The sequence below is a fragment of the Aspergillus flavus genome, chromosome 4, assembly GCF_009017415.1.
Source record: "Aspergillus flavus chromosome 4, complete sequence".
NCBI lineage: Eukaryota > Fungi > Ascomycota > Eurotiomycetes > Eurotiales > Aspergillaceae > Aspergillus > Aspergillus flavus.
In genome coordinates, this window is record NC_092405.1 from 3,185,131 (window position 1) to 3,200,415 (window position 15,285).

At 47.2% G+C, this 15,285-nt stretch overlaps 5 protein-coding genes across 5 annotated transcripts; 1 reads left to right on the plus strand and 4 right to left on the minus strand.

The window, feature by feature from the left end:
- Nucleotides 1–51: 51 nt before the first annotated feature.
- Nucleotides 52–359, minus strand: F9C07_10654 (uncharacterized protein; the record flags this gene model as incomplete). The annotated part of the gene is made up of 2 exons (XM_071507466.1): nt 52–165; nt 285–359. The coding sequence occupies 2 exons, from the start codon at nt 357–359 to the stop codon at nt 52–54; spliced, it is 189 nt and encodes a 62-aa protein (XP_071366553.1).
- A 2,271-nt stretch (nt 360–2,630) lies between these two features.
- Nucleotides 2,631–4,574, minus strand: F9C07_2068554 (uncharacterized protein; the record flags this gene model as incomplete). Its single annotated transcript, XM_071508740.1, has 2 exons — nt 2,631–3,381; nt 3,442–4,574. 2 exons carry the CDS (start codon nt 4,572–4,574, stop codon nt 2,631–2,633), a joined length of 1,884 nt encoding a protein of 627 aa, XP_071366554.1.
- A 1,027-nt stretch (nt 4,575–5,601) lies between these two features.
- Nucleotides 5,602–6,766, minus strand: F9C07_10652 (putative GTP cyclohydrolase I; the record flags this gene model as incomplete). Its single annotated transcript, XM_041292189.1, has 4 exons — nt 5,602–5,904; nt 5,964–6,268; nt 6,327–6,460; nt 6,513–6,766. The coding sequence occupies 4 exons, from the start codon at nt 6,764–6,766 to the stop codon at nt 5,602–5,604; spliced, it is 996 nt and encodes a 331-aa protein (XP_041146519.1).
- Nucleotides 6,767–8,332: 1,566 nt separating this feature from the next.
- F9C07_2283758 (putative chromatin assembly factor 1 subunit C) lies at nt 8,333–10,459 on the minus strand. Its single transcript, XM_041292190.2, has 6 exons — nt 10,134–10,459; nt 10,013–10,075; nt 9,853–9,958; nt 9,339–9,800; nt 8,794–9,279; nt 8,333–8,729 (listed from the first exon to the last, which is right to left on the minus strand). Exons 1-6 carry the CDS (start codon nt 10,150–10,152, stop codon nt 8,555–8,557), a joined length of 1,311 nt encoding a protein of 436 aa, XP_041146520.1. The 5' UTR covers nt 10,153–10,459; the 3' UTR covers nt 8,333–8,554.
- Nucleotides 10,460–10,758: 299 nt separating this feature from the next.
- On the plus strand, nt 10,759–15,036 carry F9C07_10650 (putative exonuclease Kem1; the record flags this gene model as incomplete). Its single annotated transcript, XM_041292201.2, has 2 exons — nt 10,759–12,457; nt 12,506–15,036. 2 exons carry the CDS (start codon nt 10,759–10,761, stop codon nt 15,034–15,036), a joined length of 4,230 nt encoding a protein of 1,409 aa, XP_041146521.2.
- Between the last annotated feature and the right edge of the window lie 249 nt (nt 15,037–15,285).

A 15,285-nucleotide genomic window follows, 5' to 3' on the forward strand; every position in this document is an offset into this window, starting at 1 on the left:
AGATAGCAGGATTCGCATATAGATAATAAGCGCAGGAGATTCCGGTGGAGCCTATCGTTCGTCTAGTTTGCCGGGCGTGTGTCGGCCGCGTTCACTGAATGCTTTCCTGTCGGGGGATTGGGTGGTGCGGAAGACTGGTTTTTCCGGGGTGGAAAGAGAAGAGCCCTGTATCTGAGAAAGAACAGAACGTCAAACCTCAAGAACTTTCAAAAATCAAAAACGTTTAGTAGGTAAGAGGGGTTGACTTCTTTTCCTCTCTTCTTTTCTCTAAGGGGAAGACGCACCTCGCTGTTTGGGTGTGGGCTTGTTTTCTCTTCACTTCTCCTTTCTTCTCTTTCGTCTTTTTTTATTGGGTGCATACGAATAAATCAAGGTTGTGGTGACGGCAATCTACTTTCTTGACGGGCATATTTTAAGTGGTGGTCCTGGCGGGAGGGAAATCAGGTGGGCGACTGACGGGCGGCTCGTCAATCCAGCCCAAAGGTCATTCCCATGCTGGTCTCCTCATTCTCCGGTTCCTTCGCCTGCAGTGCGGGTTTACTACGATAATGGCCAACGGTCGCGCAACCGGTAACAGGACAGAGCTGTAGTCATCAGAAATGCTCGGATGCCTTCAGCCCGAGGCAAAGTAAAACGCACAGAATAGCCATTACCACAGTCTGGCCTTCCCTCAGACTGTTGTGGTCTTGGCTTTCACGACTAATGTCGATGTGTCGATCAGAGAGAGCTATTCTTTGCCCTCAGGATTTCACTCGAATGATCCTGTTCTTCCCTTTTCTTAATTCTTCTTCCTCCTCCTTTCGAGAAGCCTGTATATGTTAGTCTTCATTGACGTATGAGTCCTCGGCTTGATCCTTCTCTGGTCATCTCTCCCACCCTAAGTCTCCAAGCTTCTCGCCTTCGTAAAGGTTGTCTCCAACCATGGAAAGAAGTGAATATCTCTTCACTTCGTAACACACAGACCTATCTACGGAATGCAATAAGTCAACAATGAAACAAGGACAGATAGGCAGGTAAATCTGCCACTGTAAGATTGCGCCATTGGGCTTCAAAATTCATAAGGTGGCATCCTGAGATTGTTAGTATGCAGTGGTGGAGTGATTGCTGAATGCCATTCAAGACACCCAACAGTCCCTCACCGCGTCGCGCATTCAGGGTAAACAGGTGACAAACAACGAGATACAACAGACCCCCAACAATAATGCGTAGCACGTAGACGCTGAAAGGGCACTGTAGCACTTTCTTTCGGTGCTTCAGTTAACAAAGATATAATTCTGTCTCGCCCAAAAGAAAGATGACGACGAGGTCATCTGTGTGTTTACTTGAAAATAATCACAAATTTGAGGCACTCCCAGTCATGGTCCACTTCAATGGGCAGCAGTAAGGCTTGTTGTAAGACGACAACACTTGTAAGATCTACCAATATGGCAAGGTACGCCTCGTCGAACTGAGGAGCAGCCAAGCATTATTTGCGGACCATTCACACTCATCCACGACCTAAAGCGTTTAGAGTCAAGAACCCGTGGGGATGCATACCTGATGGAACCTCGTTAGGAACTTCGCGGAGCTTGCGAAAAGACCGGCAAGGTCCCGGCACTTGTTTCCCAGAATAACAGGTTCCCCAGAGCGCCGATTAGTAGTTGTGTCAAAGAGAGGAGAAGAGAAACAAGCAAAGGTATATTGTAGAAAAAAACTATCTTTATAAAGTCTCTTGCCCTTGAATTTGTCTAGCTTTCTTGCCTAATCGAGACGTATATGGGCGCGAAGTGTTGGCTCATGACGTGTAAATGGGCGGTGGGGATGCGGAATTAGTGAGTAGGTCGGGACCAACCCAACAAACTGGGCATCGCGGTATCGAGCAACCCTGGTAGGGTCTAGGCATTCCTAGGCAAGCCATACAATCCTATTCGGTCGATCATGAAGCCGGATAGAATACCACAGCTAAGTGTGGGGGCCCAGAGTATGCAAGCTCATGGCATACGATGCTTAGGCGAATTTGGTGGAAGGTCGAGGTTACTGTAGGCTTGGACTTGAAGTACTGAGTGCGATCCACGTGATCCGGCGGGCCGGAGGAATCCACCTCTGTAATGCCTCAGGCATTAAAGTGTTATGAATGAGCTATGCACCAATGCACCATCACTCATACAGCTCAGTTATCTAAAAGATCTTAAAAACTGTATATGTAAAGCTTGCTGTCTAACTTAGTTCATTTCAGGCAGTCCAAAGAGTACCATTTAAATCAATATCGAGTTTGCATTGTTGCTTAACAAAGCTGGGATTGAGTCTTCTGAGCGCCGAGTGTTTTAGGGTACACAGAGAACCAGATTATCTTGTTGTTAGTACAAACTTTTGCCATGTCTAGGTGAAATTGGGTTAAAGTGTTCATGGTCCATCAGAACAGTGAATTGAAACATTTCCCCCACGTACTGTCAAAGGAAAAGGAAAAAAAAAAAAAAAAAAAAAAAAAAAAAAAAAAAAAAACAAGGGAGCATAGTCTGTACTGCAAACAAGGTCCCATCACAATTTCCCTACTTCCTATACAAACCACCACCCCACATCTCACATCAAAATAAGCAAGGCCAAAGCACGGGTCTTGGCTAGACGTCGTTGACGTTCTAGTCAGGACCTGACTAGTTCAATTTCACAACATTTTGCCAGTCAACACCTTGCGCATCCGCCTCACGCTTCATTTCTCCAACCCATGAAGTTGCGGCTTGAGCGGACCGAGAATAGTAACGGGCCCCGTTACCCATCAAGAAGATATCCTTGTACATATCACCAAGGTTAAGCTGTCTCCTGGCCATTTCTCTCAAAATGAGCTCATCTGGTTGGACAATTTTTGTGACTCTTTCATGTCGGCCGTATCCTTCATATTGCAGTGCTCCAACCTCATGAGGAGGAACTCCATAAACGTACAGATCAGTCTCATGTGGCAAAGGAGTATACTTCCAACGGACAAAGGACTTGAGAATATCGAACTCGTTTCGAAGAGCAACATCCCTCAAGACATCCCAAACAACGGTCATAGTAGGCTGAGCCATCAATAGGTGGTACAAACGGCCCGTGATATTCGAACGTTTCTTCCTCAACAACGCATCGAGCTGAGCAATGAAGAGCATTGCGAAGAAAAGTTCGATATCTTGCCACAAGTTCCGGTTCATTATTGTCCATTCACGACGTCTGTTATCTGGGATATCCATGAGAAACCAGAGCTTCTTAATGGCTGGCTCACATGGCTTCGGCAACCCATGGCCCGCAACGAGCATCTTTTCCATGATTTTCTTGACTGTTTGCTCGCGGTAGATGATCATTTGCAACCAGCAAAAGGACGGTGCAAGGTCGTTTTCGCCTGCAGTGTCGCGAGGAGGAATAAGTTGCCGCCTGGCATTTGTGTCATCGATGCACAGCCTCGGATAACATCTGAATGGAAATATTTGTGACGATTGGGGAGCGTCCCGCGTCGCCTGGCGTTTAATGATATCTGAATAATTCCTCTTCACAAACTGATTGAAAGGCTTGGAGGTTGCGATTAATTTGATCAAGTCTTCACCGTTGAGATACATTGTGAGCTCTAAAGCTAGACCTTGATGATATGTGAAAACCAGAAGAATGTCGAAGCCATTGTGTGGGAGGTCTGTGGTGTTGGAGCTCTTGTTACCGGTATCATGAGCCATAGTATTATTATTCGCGGGCAGAGGGCTGATCGAGCCGCGAGATAAGGTAGGGAAAAGTTGAAGTCGAGGCTGTGGTCTGTCCTGCTGATGAGACACGGCAAGACGGCTATCTCGTTGCGAGGGACGCCGAGTCTCTGCTCTGCGGACTCGATCCCCTTCGGAGGGCTGACGGGGTCTTTCACTAGCATGAGGCTCAGACTGAAGTCCACTCAAAGCACCCGATCCTTCGTGAGAGACGGTATTCCTGCTTTGAGAAGTTTCGGATCGAACCCCAGCTATCAGTTGCATTCTCAAACCCGCGTCAGGATTGCTACCGCACCTGAAGATTGGCTGTCTCTGAGGAGATAGCGGACCGCGGGAATTCCTAGTTGGCTGAACAGGGAGTGGATGAAGTACGCCAATGAACCTCGCAGGCGGTACATGGGGGATTGAAATACCGTTGTTCGTGATCTGCACCAAAGAAGGATTATTCGGCCTGTTCACGATGCCCTGGTTCCTGCCCTGGGTCTGGCCAGTTGTGGGAGGCCTCATGGGTATCATATTCTCAGGCGCAATTCCTGCCAGTAGCTGCTGCCGGATCAAGTAGGCCTGCAGAGTCCTGTCTGAGGCTGTCATTGTGTCTGTCGAGATCAGAGCTGGGATGGTATGTGAGCCAGAGCTGGATTGTCTGGTTGGCTGAGCTGGGTTCGATGTAGACGAATGCACGGAATTGGTGGTAGCCGGATAATCTCCCTGCCTAACATGTGGAGTGTTGCTTTGCGTCGAGCCCTCTGGATGGCTACTCCTAGGTTCGATCGAAGTAGTGCGCTGTCCACAGCGAGGTCCTTGTTCTCTTGAAGGAGCCGAGAGCATAATCAAAGTCTGGGCAGCTTCAATATCTTTATCATCTAGCGCCTCCATCTTGTTCGGTCTTTTCGTCACGACGTGCGTCAATAGTGAGCCTTTTATAGATAGTATGGTCAGCGATCTGGTGGAGGTATAGCTTCGCGAGTGTCAGTACAATGGGGAACACAAACCCTTGAAACCTGATGAGGGACGGTTACTATTGATATTTGCAGAGTAATTGGGAATATGTAGCGCTTGTCCCAGGATTGAAAGTTATTAAAGGCTGGCTCAGCTCTCTTCTAAGACTGAATTTAAACTAATTTCGATATTCGTACCCCTGGAGTGAATATGTATGTCATATAAAATAGCTCAAAACATGGCATCCAGTGAATCTAACTGTAGATAACGGCTTCTGTGTCAGTCTTCAGACGGTGAGCGCGGACTTGGCATTCTAATTAACAACAGGACACCACTATGATGACGCAAGTCTAGAAAACAATAATGCGGCAGTAGTTCAGAGAGTGAATCACTATATTAAATATTCCTTGCTCACCTTAAGGAAGTGAATTTCTGAAGCTGGGCTATGTCATCAGTCTCCACTGCGGCATATTCCGGTTGCTATAGATGTGAAAGCTCAATAACAACAAATATTTTCAGAAAATTCTTAGCATCAAACAAATAGTGTTGAATTAGCATTGAGTATCGTCTCATAATGTAATAAGATCATATGCCAATAGCTGAGTTGAGCTAAGCCCTACCATGAGGATTGTTCTCCACCTTTCCTTTCATCAGTTCGTGCGCCTCAATTGGTTCTGTATGTATTCCGCAAAAGCGACCCGAATAATATGACAAGTATCTGCAGGATCTGCTGTAGCGAGATAAAGAAATTCAAGATGTATACAAGTAGTGTTTGTAGGATAAGAAGAGTATAGACGAGAATAATATAAGATCTGCCAGCCGTGTGGCGCGGTAAAAATCAGAACAACCGGACCCAAATAACCTGTTGAGAGGTAAACCGCCCCGAACTCCGTTGAAATCATGAATACCATCCACTGTTAAAAAGGGGGGTAACAAGTACGTGTCACAGACAACGTAGAAGACATTATCTCCGGTGCAAAAGAGTCAAAAATTCCTCTCTGGTCTTTGCGCTAGATCGCATGCATCCCAACATGCAGCTCGTTGTGGTGGTGCTGCTCGTTTTTTGCACACCGCGCATCACCATACAGAGGTGCGAGGACTCCATGACGACACCGACACCTAATGGCTTCAAGACCTCCGATATGGCGAGCGCAACTTGTTTTGTAAGGCGCTCCTGCACCTGTAGCCGCCGAGAGAACATTTCCGCCAGGCGCGCCAATTTCGAAAGACCAAGAACACGGCGATTAGGGATATAGCCGATATGCATCTGTGGTGAAGACAGTTGATCAGCAAGGTTGTATGTCAAATCCAAGACATGTTCCATACCTTTCCCATAAAGGGAACCATGTGGTGTTCACATAGAGAGAAGACCTCGATGTCCTTGACAATAACTAACTCATCGTGGTCCTCGTGGAAGACTGCGCCATTGACTAGATCCCTGACATTCTCCTCGTAGCCTTTGGTGAAGTAGAGCATGGCTTTCGCATATCTCTCTGGGGTCTCCCGCAAACCTTCTCTTTCTGGATCCTCTCCAATGCACTCCAGAATGGTTCTCACTGCACCTGCCAATTTTTGAACTCGTTCCTCCGTTTCCTCGGGCGAAGACTCCAACCGCGCCCTTGTGCCGGGGCCTATCGGGCAAATATAGTTAGACGATATGTTCATTGTAATGCCAGCCGTGTCACTTACAGGGCCAGCTCAGTCCGTCAAAATCGATAGGAGGATATAGCGTGTATGGACTTGCCGGGCGGCTAGCTGTCGACGGTGGGGTCAAAGCCCGGGCGTCATCTCTTGGATCACGGGGCGGGTCATTCAAAGATGGCCTAGAAACTCAATTAGTCACGAGCTATATGTCAGGGTGTACAAGCAACATACTTTACCGCGCCTGAGTCAGTATTCGATTCGTTAGTGACATGGGTAGACTCGTCGACAGAGTGTGCGACCGTCTCTGGCAAATTGAACTCTGCCGGGATACGGGGGGCGAATGAGGAGCGAATAGATGAGTTGAGACTCTCCCTTTCGCGAGCACCACGAGAGTTCATGTTGGAATTGAGCGAAGAGCTCCCGTTCAACAGACGAGGTGGAACAGCGGACTTAGGCTTCGGGCCTTGAGGAGATCCAGAACTCATGATGGAGGTGGAGGAAGGTAGAAACAGATGAGTAATTGATTGGTTAGGTAGTTATGTGGAGGGGGAAATAAGTCCGCCGATGAGGTGGCCAGCCAGCACGTTTTAGTATACAGATGATGGAGGAACAGATGACAATTTAAAATCCTTGGATCATAACAGTTGCAGTGGTCGTAAGATTATTCTGCCATGCAATGATGAGACATATTTATGATAGTTTCAAGGAGGGGCAGAAAAAAAAAAAAAAAAGCTAAGGAGGGGACGCCGTTTTTCAATGGCGACATTCTTGACGGGGCCTATGGACGATTGGACCTTCTCCCGCGCCGATCTGATTTCATCTGCTCACCGCCTGCGGGATCGGCCAGTCATGAGAGGCCGTTATTGCTATCGGCTGACCTAAAAAGTGGACATGCCTCAGTCCCTGTATTGTATTATCATTACCACTTACTATATATTAACATCAACGATAATCCATAATCACATTCCTCCAATCCCATTAATATGACTGTTTACTTGCCCTATGTAAATTGTTATAAATTATTGAACTACACCTCTTCTGAAATTGCTTACTTAATCTTGCCAATCCTATGTAGATTTAATACTTACTTTCTTCCATTGTCTTAGTTGTACAAGTACTCCTCGTAAGTAAACATGTACAGTATGTACTCTGTATGTATGTACATGCTGTACATCATCCTACGGGGTGCAGCGGAACTTAAGCTTCTCCCACGGCTCTACTAGTAATTCGGCTCGATGATATGACTCAGTACGTTTCTTCCCAGAATTTTGCGCACTCTCAGCTTCCTTCGAAAATTTGTTAATCGGGGACCAATACCCTTAGGACTAATCTCTGATCTTACTGTATCTCCGATTCGGGAAACTTATACTCTTACAGGCTGTATCATCCAATCTAAGTTTCCTCTAAAATGATCGGGAAAATATGGAGCTGATTCGTTCCTTGAAACTCCGCGGACTCAATGGGTTGCGCTTCATCCCGAGTAGTCACAGATCACTGATCTGTCATGTGCTACCGCCATTGTATCTCCGGCGCATTGGAACTCCGCTTCATAATATCCTCTTTATCGGATGACTAAGTCGAATTGTCTCAAGTCGTTGTTCTAGATGGAAAACGGCTGAACCTTCAGGAACTCATAAACAATGGCAAGATTAGCGGGAATACCCACGACCTTTGTGAAGGCACCCTAAAATACCCGATACATAGCGTCTTGCAAAGCTGCTCGAGCTCGGGAAAGCATAGTATATACTCTAAATAATTGAATCTAGTAAACAGTGGTGAGGTATTGATACTATCTATCGATCACTCGGCTTGAATAGGTTACTGTAGCTGGGTGGTCTTATCTCCACGATGATCTGTTCTCATTGTATATAGCGCACCAGGGTCCAATCATTTAGTAATATAGTAAGGAAATAGCGTATAGGACTCACTGCCCATGAGTCTTAGTATCGATGGTGACGCTATATTCATCAACCTTGCAGTCCAACGAACCAACCTTCTGCCCAGTTACTACCCCGCGAAGGGTATTTGATTAATTTCTTGTAGAAAATATATTGGTTGCGCGAGAGGGTTCAAGAAGTCCGGTCAGACTGTAATATTGTTCTTCTGGTAATGACTATCAATACAGCGAAAGCGAAACTTCCGTTTTAACACAAGCTCACATATCTCTTTCTCATTGATATCTTCGTCCTATCTGCAGCACTTGAGCAAGATCTTAGAATATTGCCGCATCAGGTGATGGAATCCAAGGGAATCGGATATTGACATGAAGTTAATTAGGCCTCTAATTCCTCGGTTGGCACATCCTCCAAGTCCTTACCAACAATGGCATCAGCAACCTTCCACACCTGTAGCAGATTGTCTTCAGCGGCAGAACACAGAACCCATGGGTCGTTAAGGTTCCAACTGAAATCAGAGATACGGTTGGTGTGGCCACCGTGCATGAAGAGGCTGTAGGAAGGCTAAATTAGCAACCAAGGTTCGTAAAGTGAAAAGCACTATCAGAGTAACGTACAGCTCAGGGGGTCCATCCTGTGCATCATCAGGGGTTTGCTCCTCGCCGCTCCGGCTAAGATCCCAGAACATAATTTTACGATCATAGCTTGCACTAGCCAAGACGGATTCCTCAAATGGGTGCCAAGACAAGGAAGTTACGGAGTCGGTATGGCACTCGAGTGTGTGCAATTTAGTCTTGAGATTACGCAGATCCCAGAGGCCAATGGATTTATCGGCTGAGCCTGTCGCGAGAACGGTTTCTGCAGCAGGATTGAACGCAATTGCGTTGATTGCATCACGATGTTGGCCTTCCGCAGAAGCTGCCGCACGGGTTGTTTCTGCTTCACGGATGTCAAGGATTTGAAGGGTGATATCGTCGGACACTGTGCCAATGAGAGAAGAATGGAGTGGGTGATACTGAACATCGTTAACAATCGATGAATGATGGGTGTATGTACGACTTGGCTTCAATGCCTTATTGCCTTTCGTGTACGTCGTTAAGTCCCTGCAAAAAGAGTTAATTATCAGAAGGTGGACACAGCGACTGGAGAACGGTGCAATTACCAGAGTCGAACAGTCTTGTCTTCACTACCAGTGACGAGGTGGCCTGCGGTGTGCGGGCTCCAACTAAGACCAAATCCTTCCTTCGTGTGACCTAGAAGCTCCATTTGAGGGTTCACTGTGCCCGTAGGTAGACTGGGGTGTTTCGAGCGATCCCAAATCATCACCCTTCCATCTGTACACATGGTGGCAATCACATTGGGGTTTTGAGGTTGATACCGCGCCTTGTTTACTTCGCCTTTATGATCAATCTTCTGGACAATGTTGAACTTGATTTCCATCGGGGCCTTTTTGGAGCTACCGCCATAGCCACCAATTTCCCCACGCTCCTCATCGTAGTCGTCCGGATTAGGAGCCGAAGGGTTGGGAAGTTGCACATGAGCAATCTGTAGATAGTTTTGCGCATCACTTGAGGTGTGTGTACCAAGCAGCAGTCGATGAGTTGAATACGGCTTGTCAGGGACCCTAGGAAAATTAGACTTCAGGTATCATAGCTAACAGTGGGACAGGTGCATACTCTTGCTTGTCAGGTAGCCATTGTGTTGTAAGAGTAGGCCATTCTAATGCCGTACTAAGAATCATGTCGTATAAGAAAGGCGCATTCTTCTTCCAGGTTTTGTATTCTGATTTAAGCCTTTAGTCTTCTAACCAAATCCTGAGGAACAAAGCTCATTCACCTTCATTAATGACTTTCTCCTCAGTACGCTCTTCTTCCTGCTCTTCCTGCTCCTCAATAAATCCTAAAGCAAAGAGGGGTTAGATTCGTTTGCGCAAATTGAAATGGGACAGAAAGCGCACCGTCGTCGTAGGGCTCCATGATAATCGTAGGATATCACTCTAGGACAGAGAACAAAATAGTGTGTCGGGGGATAATGATTAAGTAACTGTACAAATTGCACCGCAAGAGGGAGAATTAATGTTGTTATGTGAATGAGAGCTGTGTAAGGCCAACGGTGACAGAGCTTTGAGCTGCGGACTGAGCTCTCTCCCGCTTGGAGAAACGCGACCTTGCCGTTGACACCGCGTTAATGGGCGCCCAGGAGAGCTAAACCATTTTCGGAAATCACGGCTTGGCGCCATCATCTCCATCCTCAACCTTACGACCGCTGACTCGGCAGAGTCACCAAACCTCGCTGCTGACCTTTACGATTCTTAGAGGCGCTCTCGCCTCCTTTTAATGTTTCTTTCCGTTTGGAACGTCGTTTTATTTCGTTTTAGTTTGGAGCCCCACGTTCTCTGAGAATTCGGAGTCAGCTATTCCTGTCTATACGACCGCATTTCCCATTTATTGAATGATTTGCCTCCGAATTCGAATACTTCTTGGCTTTTGACGACTACGACGACCACCACGACAGACTAGAGACCTTCGCATTTTCTTATCTCTACAATATAGTCTCGAGGGATTTCATTGTATTGATTCACCATGGGTGTTCCTAAGTTCTTCCGCTGGCTGAGCGAGCGGTATCCTGCGATCTCAATGCTGATCGCAGAGAATCGGATACCTGAATTCGACAACCTATACCTCGACATGAATGGTATTATTCATAATTGTACGCACAAAGATAGCGACTCCCCTACTTTTCGCATGACCGAAGATAAGATGTTTATCGCCATATTTAATTATATCGAGCATCTGTACGGCAAAATCAAACCAAAGAAGCTCTTCTTTATGGCGATTGATGGTGTTGCCCCTCGGGCCAAGATGAACCAACAGCGCGCACGACGATTCAGGACAGCTTTGGATGCTGAGGTTGCGAAGGAGAAAGCCATCAGTCAAGGAATTGAGATGCCCAAGGAGGATGCTTTTGACAGCAATTGCATTACCCCGGGCACGGAATTCATGGCTAAATTGACAGAACAATTAAAATACTTTATCAACAAGAAGATATCGGAAGATAAAGATTGGCAAGGAGTCGAAATCGTACTGTCAGGTCATGAAGTACCAGGAGAAGGTGAACATAAGATCATGGAATACATCCGGCATGCGAAAGCACAGCCAGGCTATGACCCCAATGTTCGTCACTGTCTTTATGGTCTCGACGCTGATTTGATCATGTTGGGACTTCTCAGTCATGACCCTCACTTCTGTCTTCTTCGTGAGGAAGTGACCTTTGGGCGTCAAGTCCAGAAAAAGCCTAAAGAACTCGAACATCAGAACTTTTACCTTTTGCATTTGTGCATGGTTAGAGAGTACTTAGAATTGGAGTTTCAGGAGTTGGAACGGACAGACGTTTTGAGCTTTTCTTTTGACATGGAACGGGTTATTGACGACTTCATTTTGATGGCGTTCTTTGTTGGAAACGACTTTCTACCTAACCTGCCTAATCTGCATATCAACGAAGGTGCATTGGCGTTCTTGTTTAAAGTCTACAAAGAGATCTTGCCAAAGATGGGCGGGTATATCAACGAACAGGGCGTTATTAACATGGAGCGTTTGGGTATGCTTCTTGACGGCCTGAGCGATGTTGAATTCCGCTTTTTTGAAGCTGAATACTCAGGCGAGCGATGGATCCAGGCCAAGAAAAATGGTGGAGAAAACAACTCCGAATCCCAGGAAAGACCTAAAAGTTTTACAATTACCCCGGCACAGAAGAATCTTCTGAAAGAGGTCAAGAAATATGTGCTTAACCGACCTGAAAAGGCGGCAGACCCGCAACCTCTTGACTTCCCTCCCACACTGCCTGCTCGAGATCGCAAGTTCTTGGAACAACTTGCAGATGACCTTCGACTGCCGTGGACTACTGAGCCAGACGAACATGGGGAACGATTTATTAGGTTTAAGCTTCCAGCAAAACAAAACGACGATAGCGACGATGAGGAAGACGAAGAGGCATCTATGGCTGTTCAACGTATCATCCGAAAGTATGAGAATGCAAAAGTTCAAGAGCTCTCCGCTGAAGATGCCCAGAAAGCTGCTGAGAAGAAATATGAGGAAAAGTTTCAAGAATGGAAAAGCAAGTATTATACAGGAAAGTTTGAATGGGGTTTGGACAATCATGAAGAAATGAGGAAATTAACGGAGAATTATGTGCAAGGCCTCCAGTGGGTTTTGTACTATTATTACAGAGGCATAGCGTCCTGGCCTTGGTTCTTCCAGTATCACTATGCCCCAATGATTTCTGGTTGGTTTCCCTATCGCTCTTCAAAATATTCTCACTAACTTGCTCTAGATGTTAAAAAAGGCCTGAAGGCAGATACGAATTTCCAGCTTGGTCAACCCTTCAGACCTTACGATCAGCTTATGGGTGTTTTACCCGATCGAAGCAAAAAAATCGTCCCTGCTGCCTACCGAGACTTGATGACTTCACCAGAATCTCCTATTGTCGATTTCTACCCTCGTGACTTTGAGTTGGATATGAATGGGAAGAAGATGGAGTGGGAGGCAGTTGTCAAAATCCCATTCATCGAGGAGAAACGTTTGTTGGATGCTCTAAAAACGAAAGAGCATCTATTAACCCCAGAAGAAAAGGCACGGAATGGCTTCGGTGCTAGCCTTAAGTTCACGTACTCGCCCGATGTACAGTTTATCTACCCATCATCACTCCCTGGTGTTTTTCCAGATATCCCTAATTGCCATTGCATCGAGAATATCTTCGACTTGCCTACTATGGATGGTCTTGAGCCCTACATTGGTTTGGTTGATGGGGCTCAACTCGGAGCATCAGCATTAGCAGGTTTCCCCAGTTTGAAGACTTTACCTCACGTTGGCCAACTAGGCTTCCATGGGGTGTGCGTCTTCCAGCAAGAGAGCCGCAACGAAAGCATGGTCATCACTGTACTTGATCCTGGAAGCAGGTCAAGTAGCTTGTTGGCTAAGCAGAAGCTCGGACAGCGTGTTTTTGTGGGTTATCCATTCCTACAAGAAGCATACGTTGTCCGTGTTTCCGATGAGCTTTTCGATTACATAAAGCCGGAAGGGGAGGAGCATGTTGTAAACATTCCCCATACTGAGGCTCAAATCGAGCAATGGAAGAAGAAAGCCGACAAGATCGAAGGAACATATAGTAGGCGGCTTGGCACGATTATTGGCCCTGTTGAGGCGATGGTACACGTTCAGCTACTGAAGGGGTTGCTCAAGACCGATGAAGGTGCTACAGTGAAAGAGTTCGCAGACATCCCGGGACAAGAAACCGATTACGCTCTCCAGCTCGTCGTTGGTGAAGTGATCAATCCCGATGAACGTTTCATTGAACGTGATGCTCTACCTATCGAAGAAGAATTCCCCGAGGGCTCTCGTGCATTTTTCCTGGGAGACTTCAATTACGGCAGACCCATGCATATCACAGGGCATAGCAATGGCAAAGTGAACGGATTAATCGCTGCAGTTAAGGGCCGAGAACCCGAGTTTGGAAAGGAGCGTGCTAGGGATGCCGAGAGGTTTTGTCCTTACATGCCCTCTTACGCGATTGCTCGCAGCCTGCAGTTGAATCCCTTAGTATTGGCGAAAATCACTTCCGCCTTCTCTGTGGATGTAGAGGGTCAGCGTGTTAATCTGGGTCTCAACCTGAAGTTCGAGGCGAGGAAACAGAAGGTTCTGGGTTATTCACGTCGTGGAGACTCCGGCTGGGAGTTTAGTCCCAAGGCAGTTGAATTGCTCCAGCAATACATGATCAAATTCCCTGAATTCATCGCTGGTATCCAGCGTAACCCTCAGGGCGATCGCTATAAGCCAACGGATTTCTATCCTGAAGAGACCGCCCTTCTAAAAGTCAAGGAGATTCGTGAGTGGCTCAAATCTATCGAGGCCAAGAATTTCGAGAGAGTTCCTCTAGATGCTGAACAGCTCGATTCCGATATTGTCAAGTTGATCGAGCAGGATGCGGATCAATTAATTCAAAACCAGCCCGCGATGCAAGCAAAGAAAGTAGGGGGTGTTCCACGAAGTGCCCTTCTCAGGCCATCTGATGTAGAGCAGAGACTCGGGAACCAAACGTTCAGACTTGGTGACCGCGTTGTCTATGCCCAGGACTCCGGAAAAGTGCCCATAGCCACTCGCGGAACGGTCGTTGGTCTCACCCGGACGTCGCGGGCCCTTCTCCTGGATGTTGTTTTCGACGTTTCGTTCATGAGCGGAACGACCCTGGGTGACCGATGCTCTCCATTCCGTGGACAAACAGTCCTGTCATCTTCTGTCCTTAATGTTTCATACCGACAGTTACTCGCCACAACCCGAGCAGCCAGCAGCCAGCAAAGTCAACAATCGCCTTTGACTGTTGCGGGCTATGGCGCTCCTTCTGGGCCCGGTGGACAGGGGCAGCTGAAAGAAGCTTCAGCCCCTCCACCTCTCAGTGGCTCCTACCGAGGTGCTGTAGCAGGTATGGGCAACGGTCGCGGCAATGGTTTCTCTCAAAGAGGCCGGGGTGGTCGTGGCGGGCGGGGCGCCTCTAACGGTGTTGGGCCGCAGACAACCCTACCCTTCCGACCACATTTTAACGGTGGAGAACAGCAAACTGATGGGCCACATCGCGGAGGTAGAGGGAGAGGCCGCGGTGGCATGCCCCGTACTCGAGGAGGATACGTCGCTGTGGATCCCAATCCGGATGCGGGTGTAGTGAAGCACAACCCCAACTTCCGGGCACATAATTACTCACAAGTCCCCCCACCCAAGAACTTGAACAACCGTGGCGGACGTGGTGGCCGAGGAAACCCTCGAGGGAGCCATCGCGGCAGAGGTGCTACTGCAGGGAATAATCAGGCTTGATTGTCCTCCACTTGATACCTAGTCGTGTGTGTGTGGATGTCGCCTCTTGGTATTAAATCATCTGAAGTTAAGCTGATCTGGATGAAGTTTTGTGGGGAGATGCATTGAGTTTGCTTTTCGTCCTAGAGGCGAATAGAGGCGTGGAAATCTACGGAGTATACAAGCATGGAAATGAACATGTATATACTGTACCATAGCCTACCATTTACTACATGTCCTGGGGTATCATGGACTGGAAGGAGCTTACCC

Excerpts from the sequence above, each read along its gene's own strand:
- F9C07_2283758 (XM_041292190.2), bottom strand. Across the intron at positions 9,959-10,012 it reads GGAGAAAGTCATTAATGAAG|AATACAAAACCTGGAAGAAG; the intron begins GTGAATGAGCTT and ends GGCTTAAATCAG. Across the intron at positions 9,801-9,852 it reads TGGCTACCTGACAAGCAAGA|GGTCCCTGACAAGCCGTATT; the intron begins GTATGCACCTGT and ends TAATTTTCCTAG.